General features: G+C 31.8%; 1 protein-coding gene across 1 annotated transcript; it reads right to left on the bottom strand.

Annotated features, from left to right (window-relative positions):
- Positions 1-1,839: 1,839 nt before the first annotated feature.
- On the bottom strand, positions 1,840-5,043 carry LOC129962335 (uncharacterized). Its single transcript, XM_056076081.1, has 3 exons — positions 4,443-5,043; positions 2,188-4,109; positions 1,840-2,085 (listed from the first exon to the last, which is right to left on the bottom strand). Exons 1-3 carry the CDS (start codon positions 5,041-5,043, stop codon positions 1,840-1,842), a joined length of 2,769 nt encoding a protein of 922 aa, XP_055932056.1.
- Between the last annotated feature and the right edge of the window lie 8,873 nt (positions 5,044-13,916).

A 13,916-nucleotide genomic window follows, 5' to 3' on the forward strand; every position in this document is an offset into this window, starting at 1 on the left:
CAGTCGGAAACTTCTTCACCAATAGGTTATAGCATATACAGAAGAAGAATTCTTAAGTTAATTCGCAGAGATGTTATTATGGAATTTGAAGGCTTCGCACTAGTATTTGAAAAAAATATTATTTGGATCCCATTAAGTGGATATTGTAGGGGATATTTTTTAACTGTTTAAAATAACTATTTCCAGCTACAAGGTTTTGAATTTCACAAACTGTCGGGCTTCAGTACAAGAAAACTTATATTTTTATTTGATATTATTTCTTCTCCCTGATTCCTGGAGAGGTAATTTCTTGAAGCGAAGAGTGTTCCCTTGACAGTTAACGCAAACATCTGCACAATAGACGCATGTCAGTAGCAAGAAGATTTAGAATGCCCGAAACGTTGGAAGCACATTAAGGGATTTAGGATATATGTTCTAAAAGACAGGCGCATATATCCTGCCTTAATTTAGCAGAATTAAAAGTTAATACAAGATGTTTCGTGTTCAGAAGCTAACCATCCCAGTATTGCAACACGACAGGCATTGGTCACTCCCTGAGTTTTTATTTTTTCGATAATCTCTTCAATTGGGACATTGAATAGTTTACCACAAGATATGACTCTTTTAGATGAATCAAATGTTGGGTGAGAACTAACAAGAATAGGAATTGTTGATAGGGATTTCAAGTTTATAATTTGTTTTGTTCGTTTGGGATGGCCTACCTCAACAAGAATATCTCCAGATCTAATTTCTGGGTGGATTTCATCTCGCAAATGCTGACAGAAATATTCTTTTCAAAAAAAAAAAAAAAAAAAAAAAGGTGAAATACCGTGATTTTTTTTAATGGTTTCGCCTACACATAGTAAAAAGTTTTGTTGAAAATGTAATGCATTATGTTGTTTATTGAAGAGAGCACGTTTCGATTTCTCCTTACGACATTGATAAGATTTCAAATTCGGTGGCAATGTCCATTACGGAGACCTACAGAGGATGCAGCCATCGACTCCAGACATACTCAAGCTTGGAATTTACTTTAGTTCCAGCTGGAACCTATAGGCAGACGGTCACCCTACGAAATGACTCCTTCTCTTAATCCCTAGCAGACTAACTATTCTGGTGACTGGCTCCAGACCGACTGATACACCAAAAACTACAATGCACCACTCATCTAATGGGTTGCCTCGCGTGACCATTACTTGAGGGGGGGGGGGCTGTTCATGGGAAGCAGGAAGCAAACAGAGCGGTGAAAGATCCTCATGGAGAGCTCCCTCGTCTACCCTCGAGGGAAGGAAGAAATACAGCAGAAAGCAGTAGGCAAAGAGGGGGGAGGGATCTTTAAGATAGACCAGATCACTAGAGTACTTCGAAGTCGTGAAATCCATCACATTTGAAGAAGTTGTGCCCCTGATGTTTTCATTAAGTGGAGCAAAAAGTATAATTTTTAAGAAAAATCATTTCAATAGATTTCTGTTCATCAAGAATGTTTTTTTTTTTTTTTTTTTTTTTTTTTTTTTACAAAATTGGAAAAATAATTGCTAAGATGAGAATAAATTTTTCTTTCAAGAGGAGGAAGAATATATTCTGGAAATAACCATTTATATTTTCCTTTGCTAACAACTGACAATTCAGTATTATTGTCAAGATAATATAAGGAGAATAATAGCTATTCAATGATTAATCTATCTATTTATTAAAGACGACGGCGTTAGTAAAGTTTACATTTATTCTTCACAAAAGGTAGACGTACAAGCATATAAGTAATTTTAGAATAACAATAAAACAAGTTGATGCCACTCAAGCTAAAGTAATTATACAAAATTGTTTGCTTGCTTGCTTGCCGCAACATCCTCCCCACCCTGGTCAACCTCTAGAGGTATGACCAGTTGAATTGGACGGGTAATCTCCTTCCCATTGACGCGAAGGATGCAGGTTCGAATTCTTCCATCCCGGCCATCGATTAGGACCATTTCTCATCCAATTTAATACAACAGTTGAATCACTCCAAAGTGTTGATGTTTGATTATCTAAACCAGTTTCCTTGCAAAAATAGTGAAGTAAACGAGCTCCTAGTAAGGCTGCCAAAAGTTCTAACCGTGGAAGTGTCACCTTTTTAAGTGGAGAAAGTCTATTGCGACTGCAAACTAGGCGAACCTTTCTTTCGTTACGCTCAGTGAAACAAATGTATATTGCGGCTCAATAGGCCTTTACCGAAGCATCGCAAAAGACATGGATAGTCATGTGAGAAGTAGCAGAAATTCCAATCCAGCGAGGAATGTGTATCTTGTTTAAGGATGATATTTCAGATACCCATCTGTTAAAGCTTGCGGCAATGCCTGGAGGAAGAATTTCCTCCCATTGAACTCCCATGAGCCACGTGGTTTGAAAAAGAATTTTTCCAACTACTATTGCTGGTGCATAGAGGCCTAAAGGATCATACAACTTTGATACAATTTTAAGAAGTAAACGTTTTGTTGCAGGAACAGCAAACTGATAAACACTTTCGTTTATATCTGTATGAAACACGTCTTCTTTGGTATTCCAGTTAATTCCCAATACTTGCGTATTGCATTTGAAGATGATATCCTTTAGTTCCCAAATAGCCTGTAGGTTCTTAGAGTTTGTACTCCATTTAGCCAAAGGTAAACTTATCTGTGTCATTAAATCTTGCATTTCTTGGTAAAGAATTGTTGCTTGTTCAGCAGTATCCACTCCCATAACAAAGTCGTCCATGAAAATATTATTCTCCAGGTGTTTAGCTGCAGTAGGGTAGGAATCAGAGTGCATATTAGCTAATTCACGAAAAGTGGCAGAAAGCAAAAAAGGACTAGAAGTCAATCCAAAAGGTAAACGTGAAAAACGATAAGTAAGTATTTCATTTCGCAAATGTATTTTTCCGTTTGCATCCTTTTCCGTCCTAAACCACAGGAACCTAGTACAGTTTCTATCCTCTTCATCCAAAATAAGTTGCAAGAATGCTTGACGTCCGTCGCTTGTGATTGCGAATTTGTGAAGTCGAAATCGTAACAATGTTGCAAATATTTCTGGAAGCAAATTAGGACCCTGCTCAAGAGCATCATTTAAGGAAGGATGTCCTGGTGTATGAGAAGAAGCGTCAAATACAATTCGCCATTTCTTTTCGTCATTCTTTTGTTTTTTCACTATATGATGAGGCAAGTAAAATAGTTTTGATTCGTTGCAAGGACTATTATGGGCAAGTTCAATATGTTGGTTATCGATATAATTTTGCATCTGTTCTGTATAAATATCTCTTAAGTCTGAATGAGTAAAGAGTTTGTTACGGAGTATTTGAAATTGTTTGAGTGCTATTTCGTAATTATTCGATGAAAGAATCACCTCTGGTTTCCATGGTAACTTTACAACACGGCGGCCATCAACTTTGCAAAATAAATTGTGAAAATCACTTAAAATTTCAGAATTACGAATAGTCACCCCTTTGTCTTGCATAGTTTTAATGCCAATTGTTTCCAAGTCCCAAAATCGTCTCACGTTGTCGTCCACATCACGTACCAAAGTTTCTGAGCTAATGTTGAGAACTGAAGAAACAGAAGAATATGCTTTTGTAGTGAACGAACGGTTGCCGGAAAGAATCCATCCAAATACTGTAGGTATTAACACATGAGTCGCCGAAGGTCTAATAGGAGATTTAGTATGCACTATAGTCCAATAAAAATCAGCACCTATCAGAATTTCTATAGGTAAGTCGTTTAAGCTGTCTGATGGATCAGCAAGTTTCAACTTTTGACTATGAGCAAAAGAAGAGACATGTTGTGGAGTAGATGGATGAAAGGCATAAGTATTTGAACTTTCAAATGCTTGTATATTTATTTTTGAGTTGCTCCAAATACTTGACAAGATAAATTTGACCTTCCGTCTCGTTTCAGTGTTTGTTGAAATGGATTCGAATGCTTGAAGGTTCAATTTTTCTGAGCCAGTGATTTCCAGTTGCAGGAAGTCGATCAAATTAGGATGAATGAAGCTAGACTGACTCCCACCGTCTAAGAGACACCGCGTTACTTTTGTTTTACCAGTTGGGCCAATTACATATACTCGAGCAGTTTGCAGATGAGTAAATTTGGGAGTTATAATATCAACGTTATTAATAGACGTAACTGGAATGGTAGTTCAATTTGGATTCTCACTTACAGTTTTACAGATGGAAACATGATGTCTTTTTTTGCATTTATAGCAACGGGCTTTGTCTTTCCGGGGGCAATTATTTACGTTATGGCCGCGGTTAGTGCATAAAAAACAACGATTACTATTTTTTAACTTTTGTTTACGAATATCTATATCAGTTACAATGTTACAGTCTTGCGGCCAGTGTCCATTAGTATCACAGAAAGCACAAAATGGAGAACGTTTTTTAATTGGCGTAGTGTTCTTGGAATTAACATATAAGTTAGCAGTGGAAGGTTTAAAATCATATTGAACAGACTGCTCACCTCTAATTTTCAGAGTAGTAAGTGCACCTTCTACTTCTTCCGAGAGAAATTGTATTAATTTTGTTATGTCACCTTCCGAAATTTTCTGTCGTTTCGCAAAAATAATCCAACGGCGGCAAATGTCATCCGGAAATGCTCGTAAAATTTTAGGAGTTAAAATTCGACCATAAGAATTAACATCCTCTCCCAAGGCACGTAGAGCTTGTAATCTTCTATTACACTCAATAAAAACTTCGTTTAGTGAAGTCGGTGATGGATTTCGTATTGGCGTCAAATTTTCTAAAAAGTCCAAATGAGCTTGAATGATTCTGTTTTTATCGCCATATTTGTCCATAAGCAGTTTTTTAGTAGCTTCATATGTATCGGCAATAATGCTTATGCCATCTACCAATCGTTTTGGTTCATCTTGTAAATATCCTCTTAAAAAAACATGTTTATCAATTACCGAAAGATTTGGATTATTATCTAGGGAAGACTGAAATTGTTCCCAAAAACTTTGCCAAAGTTCTACATCGCCGTTAAACGGTTCTAGTTTAATTGTAGGCAGTTTTACAGTATACGATTGAATAGCAGGCGTTGTAATACAAGGGTTTAAATTCATCGCCAAATTATTGTCATTAATAGCCAAATCAGTAAAGTTATTTGTTGCAGCAGTTGGCACTAATTTATTTTGAATTATTTTTTTTGGCTTTAAAAATCGCGAATTCAGCATTATCGTTATAGCTTTCACATTGTAAAATATCGTTTTCGTATTCTTCATCAGAAAGTAAATTGTGTATTTCATTATCCGTTATTTTCATTTCATTTAAGGTAGTAGTTAAACGATTACAAGTATATTCCACATCTTCAATTGAAGAATCATCTTTTATTTTACTTATTTCAACAGAAAAACGAGTAATATTACCGCGAATAGTTTTCCGTTTTCGCTTGAGTTGCGCCATTTTGTTTGTAGTTTCATCCGGCGTCGCCATTGCAGTAATCCGAAGTATAATACAAAACAATTCGGTAAGAAAGTAAACTTGCCGATATTTCGTAAAAGCAGGAAGTATAAATTCACGGTCCTGATTCAAATAGAGTTTTCGGCACCATATATTAAAGACGACGGCGTTAGTAAAGTTTACATTTATTCTTCACAAAAGGTAGACGTACAAGCATATAAGTAATTTTAGAATAACAATAAAACAAGTTGATGCCACTCAAGCTAAAGTAATTATACAAAATTGTTTGCTTGCTTGCTTGTCGCAACACTATTTAATCAACTCCTAAATTAAACATTACGTTTCTGTTAAAGATAAAGAATTATAAACCGCATGAGAATGTTATTGAAATGCTAAAATTTTCGGCAGCTGCCTGCTATTTTACAATTCTTTTTAAATAAGTTCTCGACAAGAACTCTCAGAATCAAAAATTTCACATGTGTTTTTATTCATTAAGAAAAGAAAATATTGCACAAATCTATATATCTTTCTTCAGTGATGATTCCTATTCTTTCAGAACAACACCTATACAACTAATATATCCGCTTCAAAATATAATTTGACAAATATTACGAACCTACGTTACACAGATCCAAGACTTCTATACATGAGAAAATAAAATTCTGTAAATTCTGTGCAGTATTACTGTTTCGATGTGCATGTACCTTTAAAAAAACCATTTTTCATTCATCTCTAAAGCTTTCTTAGAAAGACTTGTTTTTGCCCTTATTTATGGTAAATAATGGTATACGATTAGAAGAAATAAAGTTTATTTTGTATTACGGCAATCATAAAATAAATTTTCTTTGAAATATTTTGAATGGAATAACGGACTTCACATGGTCCAAGTGAACGTCTCTTTAATGGATGCACAAAGTATAAAATTAAAACTTCAACAGGCTACCGTGATTACATGATTCATGAAGTGTTGATTAATCAAATAAGAGGACATCAGAAACGTGGCACATAGAACGCCCACTGAATTTCAGACTTCATGTCGTCATAAGAGTTATCATCAATTGAGATGACGTCAACGAGAGACCTAATAGGATTATAAATTTAAATATCTCAATTTATATTAATAATCTAGCATGTTTTAATATTTATGATTCGATACTATAATTCCATTTATGGTTAATGTAGAACAATGGCTGAATTGTAAATGTTAACTTTAATAAAACAATATTCTAACTTTTAAAATAATAAAATATTTTCAAGTAAATCTCGTTATGTGCATTTACAAGATATTCACACAAAAAAATGGAATAGTAAGGAAATTATTATACTTATTTAAGTTATTCTTACAGAGGATTACTGAGTCAAGTCAGGAATTTTGATAGTGTGATTGAAAACAGTGATTCCGAATGTCACTAATATGGAACACTCTAATTTCAGAAACAGTTCTTTATGTTTAAAAAAAATTGTTGGAAATTACACAACGTATAGTTTCACTCATAACCATTTACTGTGTGATCAAATGAAATCAACAAAGACCTCATTACTGAGTCTTTGTTGATTTTATTAAGTTCAAAAAAGTGCATTTAAATCTAAACTCGAAGGTATTTTGTATAATTTATTCGGAATAGCGTGTTTCCTACAAAATATTATAAAACTTCATTGGAACGACCAAGAAAACATCAAGAGCTCTTTCCTTGAGAAATATATTGATATTAAAATCACTAAACTGTATTCTATGCTCGACAAAATATGCATAGGAACTTAATCGATATAAATCTATTTTGCTGGGGCTTGTGATCTGGCAAGTTATGATTGATGATCAATAAGAATTTTAACGCCTTTATTTAAAGCAGGAAATTGCCGTGAAAATTTATTTATTTTAGTTTGAAGTGTCAATGATCGTCTTGTTTAGACTAAATGATAGAAAAATAGAATGCAAATGAATAAAAAAAAACTGAATACATCAAGTTTATTTTCCTTTTAGAATTTTGTTTATAAAAAGATGAAAGCTGTACGATTTTTAGAATCACTTTTGTCCTGTAACTTCATTAAGAAAAGACATCAACTTGTGTTTTTGAATTTTCCTAGGAAGGGTACAATTATTATCAAAAGGGGTTTTATATAGAAATATGAAAAAGAATGAAGTTAAGTATGAAGAAGCAGAACTCAGGATATATATAATAAAGTAAATGGGAAAAAATTAATCAATTCTCGGAAAAGAAAATTAATTTGCTTTCTCATCTAGATAAATTACAATCACAACTGTTACTTCCAAAATAGTTCATTTTTAAACTAAATATCAAAAATTAGGATTTCAGAAAACAAAAATGATTGGAAACTTCAAACTTTTTGACTCCTTTTTCTGAATCTTTTTGATATTTGATGGCATGATTAGTAGATCATATCTATTACATTTATCTATAATACAATGAATCTTATAAATCACATAAATCATATTTGTAATATTTTAAAGTGATTTAATTTAAATAAAAGTTAATTATTTAATTTTATTGAATTTAATGAAGATATTGAATTATCCTACAATAAACTAATTATTTAACTACTTAAAGTTGTCTTTTGAATTATTTAATTGTTTAAACAGAAAATAATAACTTGAATCACAGAATAGGTATAGTTTACTTGAACAATTGAACAATTGTATGAAATTATCTGCATATTAATATATAAATTACATTATTAATCTTTTGATATGGCAATAAAATATATTCTATGAACATTCATTTTCATATCTTACATACAGGTAATTAATATGATATTGAAAATGAATGGTAGCATTTGCAGAGATTTTCAGTGAAAAAATTGCGATTTTTATAATAGTATGAAACGATCAAAAGCAATTTAAGTACAGCAGACTTAAAATTATTTTGAAGAAAGAAGAAGCAATGTGTTCAAACGATTTATGCAAGCGCCATTACATGCTACATTCAATCAGAATTTTAATAACGCTTTTCAATTTCATTTGAAGAGCTTCCAGCCTATAATATGCGCAAGGCTTTTATGTGCCCTTAGCTTTAACGTTCAAAAGCTTTTATTTTCTCAATGGAGTTTACTACCTGCAAGAAATGAAGAACGGAATTTTCTGTGCGAAAATTGGATTTAAAAAAAAAACTGTTTAGTTCCAAAAGCTATTAAGGTTATTAAAGGCTTTTCAGAAGTCTTGCGCACCCTTTAGCTGCTTTCACATTGATCTTTTTCCCGTCGATTTCCTTTTTCTTGTATGAAAAACTTTCGTCCGAAGCTTGAAAAATCTGTCCAAAGTTTTCCGTAAATATAATGGCAGATGGGAAAAAGATTTAGAAATTCTTGAGCTAAATCTCATATTTTTAAGAAAGCAATTGCCTCTAATTAATTAATCATTACTAATATTTTTAAAAAGTGGATCTATCTGCTAATTACTCTTTTTCATCATTAATAGATAAAAAAGTTAAAATTGTGGCATCTATAAAGAATGCAAAAATAGTCAGAAAGATTTCATAAATACTGATGCATTTTCTTTCACTTTGTAATTTTCCTGATTAATGTTTTAGTAATTTTGTTTTTGTTTTTGATATGCTTATATTAAAATGAACTTCATTTTTGTCTTGTGTTGCTTTGAACTCTTCTGTCTTCAACGGAATAAATCCATTCTCTCGTAACGTGCATTATCAATTTAATTTTCAAAATTCTTTTGATTCTTGAAAAATGAAAATGATTACCATGTTACAGCTTAGCACATATAGATGTTAAATGATGTGCACAATTATACTTTCTATAAAGTTAAGACCTTACATGATCTCAAGAGAAGAGAGTATATGACTGAAATTACCCCAATAAAAATAAGATTTTTTAAAGAATATGGTTCAAAATTTAAACAGAAGTAATAATTTAGAAAACTCTTCAATTTTCAAAATTGTTTTGATTCTTGAAAAACGAAAATGATTACCATGTCACAGCTTAGCACATATAGATGTTAAATGATGTGCACAATTATACTTTCTATAAAGTTAAGATCTTACATGATCTCAAGAGAAGAGAGTATATGACTGAAATTACCCCAATAAAAATAAGATTTTTTAAAGAATATGGTTCAAAATTTAAACAGAAGTAATAATTTAGAAAACTCTTCAATTTTCAAAATTGTTTTGATTCTGGAAAAACGAAAATGATTACCATGTCACAGCTTTTGATCTCTGACTTTGATTACGACTATTAAAAAATTCATGTAATAATAAAAACGCTCTGAATTTAATGTTTAGGAAATAAAATTAATAACTATACAGAGTGTGTTTGACATAATCCACCAAACGAAGCTGGGTGATAGAAACACTAGGGCAAACATCTCCTATCTATTACCATTTGCAAGTTAGGGCGGATAAAGATGTTTACACTACCAGTCGGGAAAACTCCTAATTTAAAACTTCTCCGGTAACTCTTCAAGTAAAATAAGCACATATTTTGAAAGAACAGAAAATTCATGACACCATAAGAATACCTGCTTTAAAACTGAGTTAAAAGGGCCGAAACCTTAACCAAATGCAAAATCAAATTGTTGCCAAAATCTTTAAAGCTGAATACCACTCAAAAATGTATACATTTGATCAGCTTTTGAATGAACTTACAATAAACTATAATTTAGACTTTAGTTTTCAATTAGAAGTTGAAAATTGAAATCGACCATTTTCGAAATAAACATTCGTCGGAAAGTTCACGAGTGAAAAAATGGTAGATAAATAGAATGAGTGCAAATTTCCAAATCTAAACTCTTTAGGATATGCATACTTCTGTCGGTTTGTTTCCATTGTGTTTATAACTTCACAAATATGCTACCCTGACTTTAAAATTTGAAGCACAACTAAAGCAAAAGGTTTATGATAAACATGGAAATAAAATCAGGAGTGATGATCTCTCGTTAGTTTTCAACTAACGAGTCAAATGTTGATTTCACATATATTGCTAACGAAAGACTAAAGTTTCACCGGTAAAAAACACTGATTTAGTGAATTTTAAGCTCATTCGAAAACTGATGGAATAACCACACCTTTGGAAAATTTGACATATTGTAGCTAGAACGGTATTTGCGGTATTCAACATTAAAAGTTTGGTGGCAATTCAATCTTACATTTCGACAAGGTTTCAGCCTTTTTAGCTTAGTGCTGAATCCCTGTACTCCAATAAAAATGTTGTAATCTTATATAACCTTTCTTCTTCTTTCAAAATATGTGTTTATTTTATGTGTAGATTTATCATAAAATTTTTTAACTAGGATTTTTCTCTATTGATATCATAATCATTTTATTCGTCATATCTTGTAAGCAGCAATATATAAAAGTTGTATAAATATTTTCTAACCTACATGGGCTCTTCTATCATCCTCCTCCGTTTGGTAGGTCATTTCAACCTCATCCTGTATTTTTAAGTTTCCTAAGCATTGAAATTCATCTATATATTTACACCCGGATAATTAAGCTGCTTAATACATTTCCGAATTTAATTCCTTTTAATACATTAAGCTGCTTAATACATTTCCGAATTTAATTCCTTTTAATACATTAAGCTGCTTAATACATTTCCGAATTTAATTCCTTTTAATACATTAAGCTGCTTAATACATTTCCGAATTTAATTATTTTTAATACATTAAGCTGCTTAATACATTTCCGAATTTAATTCCTTTTAATACATTAAGCTGCTTAATACATTTCCGAATTTAATTCCTTTTAATACATTAAGCTGCTTAATACATTTCCGAATACATTTCTAAAGGTTAAAGAATTAGAAAATCTTTCTTGTGCATATTTTGATTAAAAAAATTAAATTACAGTACTCAACCAATTTTGATTTTTTTTAAAGTCTTCAAACCTTACTTGAAAATATAACCATCTTACAATGATATGAAAACAAAAATATTGGATGAGTTACAACGAATGAGCAGATTCCAAAACAGTACAGTGCGATGATAATTGCTATATTTATACGAAACATTTACATTTCAAAAAGTAATATTTTAATTTATAATGCAACTGTCGTAACTATTCAATAATGGCCCTTCCTGTCATATAACGCATCAAATCTCTAATGAAATTTTCATTAAACCAATAGTAGCGCGTTTGTATCCGAGTTGTCAAATTGTACGAACTTGATTTTATCCGTGACGTTCTACAAAATCACCTCGAATACGATTTGGTGCCTTGGCAACGGAGATAATAGGCTGTATCATGTAATAGTGTTTGGTGGGCAATAAAGAAAGCGCTTAATGAACATCTGTGGTATTTGAATTCAAAATAAAACATACTGCCATTTAAAGTACAAATATTTTAAATAAATACAGCAAAATATTAAACGAAAGATCAGTAAAATATGTGAAAATAAGGCTGTTCAACAACTATAAAAAAACTATAATGGACATCATTCGAATTTAAAATAAAATAATCTTTGTTTACAGTATAATTTCGTTATTTGCGTTGAAATCTGTGAATTTATATTAATTTAGAATAGGAAAGAATTCGAGATCATTTAAGTAAGTCCAATATACAATACTTTCCGCTTTCTATCAAATTTAAATGTCCCACGTTTATTTAAGAATATTATTTTACCATAATGAAATTTCGAAAAAGTCTCGTATCTCTAAAATCAAAGACCAGCAGAAATTTAATTGAAAATTTAGATATCAAAAAATATTGGGAACGCTGGTAAGCTAACTGTTGTTGTTGTGTTGTTGTGACATATGGCACTTTACAAGGCCACTGACAGTTATCTGTCGGCGATTTAAGCCGAATGAGCGTCTCTTGTTTTTTCAGTAGCGCCAACTAGGGCCAAGAGTACGACTTAGCTACTCACACGTCACAACCCTTTACGGGACTGACTTCATTCTTACATTTCATTCATTCATCCATAGATCGTAATTTAGACCTGAATCAGAGAACGATCACCTCTGAATCAGTACCCTCAGTGATATTACTCTCTATATGAAGGACTTTGTAACCACGACAAATTTATATGTGCGCCAGCCACCACCACACATGGAGAGTCTTCGGCCGACGGGGTTCGAATTCGCAACCCAAGGGATGCGAATCCAACGCCCTACCAACCAGGCTATCTCGGCCTGGTATGCTAATTCCCCCCAAAAACTGAAGTGAGTCATTTTTCTGTGTTACCTTATATAAATTTCAGAAATCCGTTATCCAACAACCTGAGCATAGTTAATTTCTGGAATTTCCCAAACTCAAGTACTCTTATGATTTTTTTTCACTCTAAATCAACAAAAGAAATCACAAGCATGCAAAGAAGAAAGCATCATTTCCTCTTGAGTCTTATGTTCAAAGTAGCTTTAAAAAGGGAAAGAAACATTCAATATGCCATTATCAGTGGAAAATCAATTCAAAAGCTAAATAAATATTTACACTGTTAATATAAAACTCTGATTTGAATAATCATTACTATTAAAGACATATTTTTACTAGCGCAATAAAAAGAATAAATTCAGTTTATTTTTCAAGGTTTCTAATTTTAAATATTTTATTTATAATTTATTACTATAAATATTTTGAAACCTAAAAATCAGTTTTTTATTTTCATGTTCACTATCAGGTGATGTCATTCATATGGAATCAAAATTTAATGAAATTAATTGAATAACTGATAATTAAATTTTTAAAACATGAAAATAATGTATTGTTATAAAAAAAATCCATGATTGCTCAAAATTTCAAAAACTCTAGTACATTAGAAAAATGGTGAAAATTCAGTTATATAATTCCATCTTTACAGTCGTTAAACAATTCGAATTAAAAATAAGATATTTCAAACATTAAACAAAATTTGTATTATGAAATAAATAACATCTCGTAATAATCAAGTGCAATAATTGTTGTCTAATAGGGAAACTAGTGTGGCATATAAATGATTATTATAAACTAGCTGTACACGTCCATGCACTTCTGTGACTCATTTTGATTAAATAGAAAAGAAAGAAAAGAAGGCGCACTTTTCTAATATGTGTAAGTTCACAATGCTTGTGGGTATACATTATGGAACAACCCTTCCGTTATCTACTTCCATACCACCATTTCGCATTTGCACTGTTATGAATTTAGACCCATCATCTGTTGATCTGTATAAAGGAAATAATATATCGTTTGCTGAACTGCATTGGATATTATGTTTTGAGAATTTCGCTTACAACATTTTCCGTCTATCATGTTTGGTGAATTTGAATTCAGGGAACTGCATGGTCGATGTTTATTTTTTTATCACAATTTCACGTAAAAATTCAATTTAACACTGTTTTCGGAAACATTGAAATGGAATCGTAAAACTGGAAAGTTTTCTGTATTCTTAAATGTATGGTAAATCGAAAATATTGAAATGGAATGGTAAAATATTTAGTATAGCGTGTCATGAGCTGCGCCTAACAGATGACGTTTAACGAAACAGGTTTTTACCTGTCACAGATGTGATATTTATATAATAAGTATATAAAAGCATGTGTTTATTCGAATGTAACGTTGCGTCAAAATGCAAGCAATCGATAAAGAACTTC

This window comes from Argiope bruennichi, chromosome 2 (assembly GCF_947563725.1).
Source record: "Argiope bruennichi chromosome 2, qqArgBrue1.1, whole genome shotgun sequence".
Classification (NCBI taxonomy): Eukaryota; Metazoa; Arthropoda; class Arachnida; order Araneae; family Araneidae; genus Argiope; species Argiope bruennichi.

What these genes read in the sequence shown, in the direction of transcription:
- LOC129962335 (XM_056076081.1), bottom strand. Translation starts at nt 5,043, where the DNA reads ATGAATTTAAACCCTTGTATTACAACGCCTGCTATTCAATCGTATACT. An exon ending in TACTACTCTGAAAATTAGAG is followed by an intron (nt 4,110 to 4,442) that starts GTGAGCAGTCTG and finishes CTACCATTCCAG; the next exon opens with TTACGTCTATTAATAACGTT. An exon ending in ATGTCTTTTGCGATGCTTCG is followed by an intron (nt 2,086 to 2,187) that starts GTAAAGGCCTAT and finishes CCACTTAAAAAG; the next exon opens with GTGACACTTCCACGGTTAGA.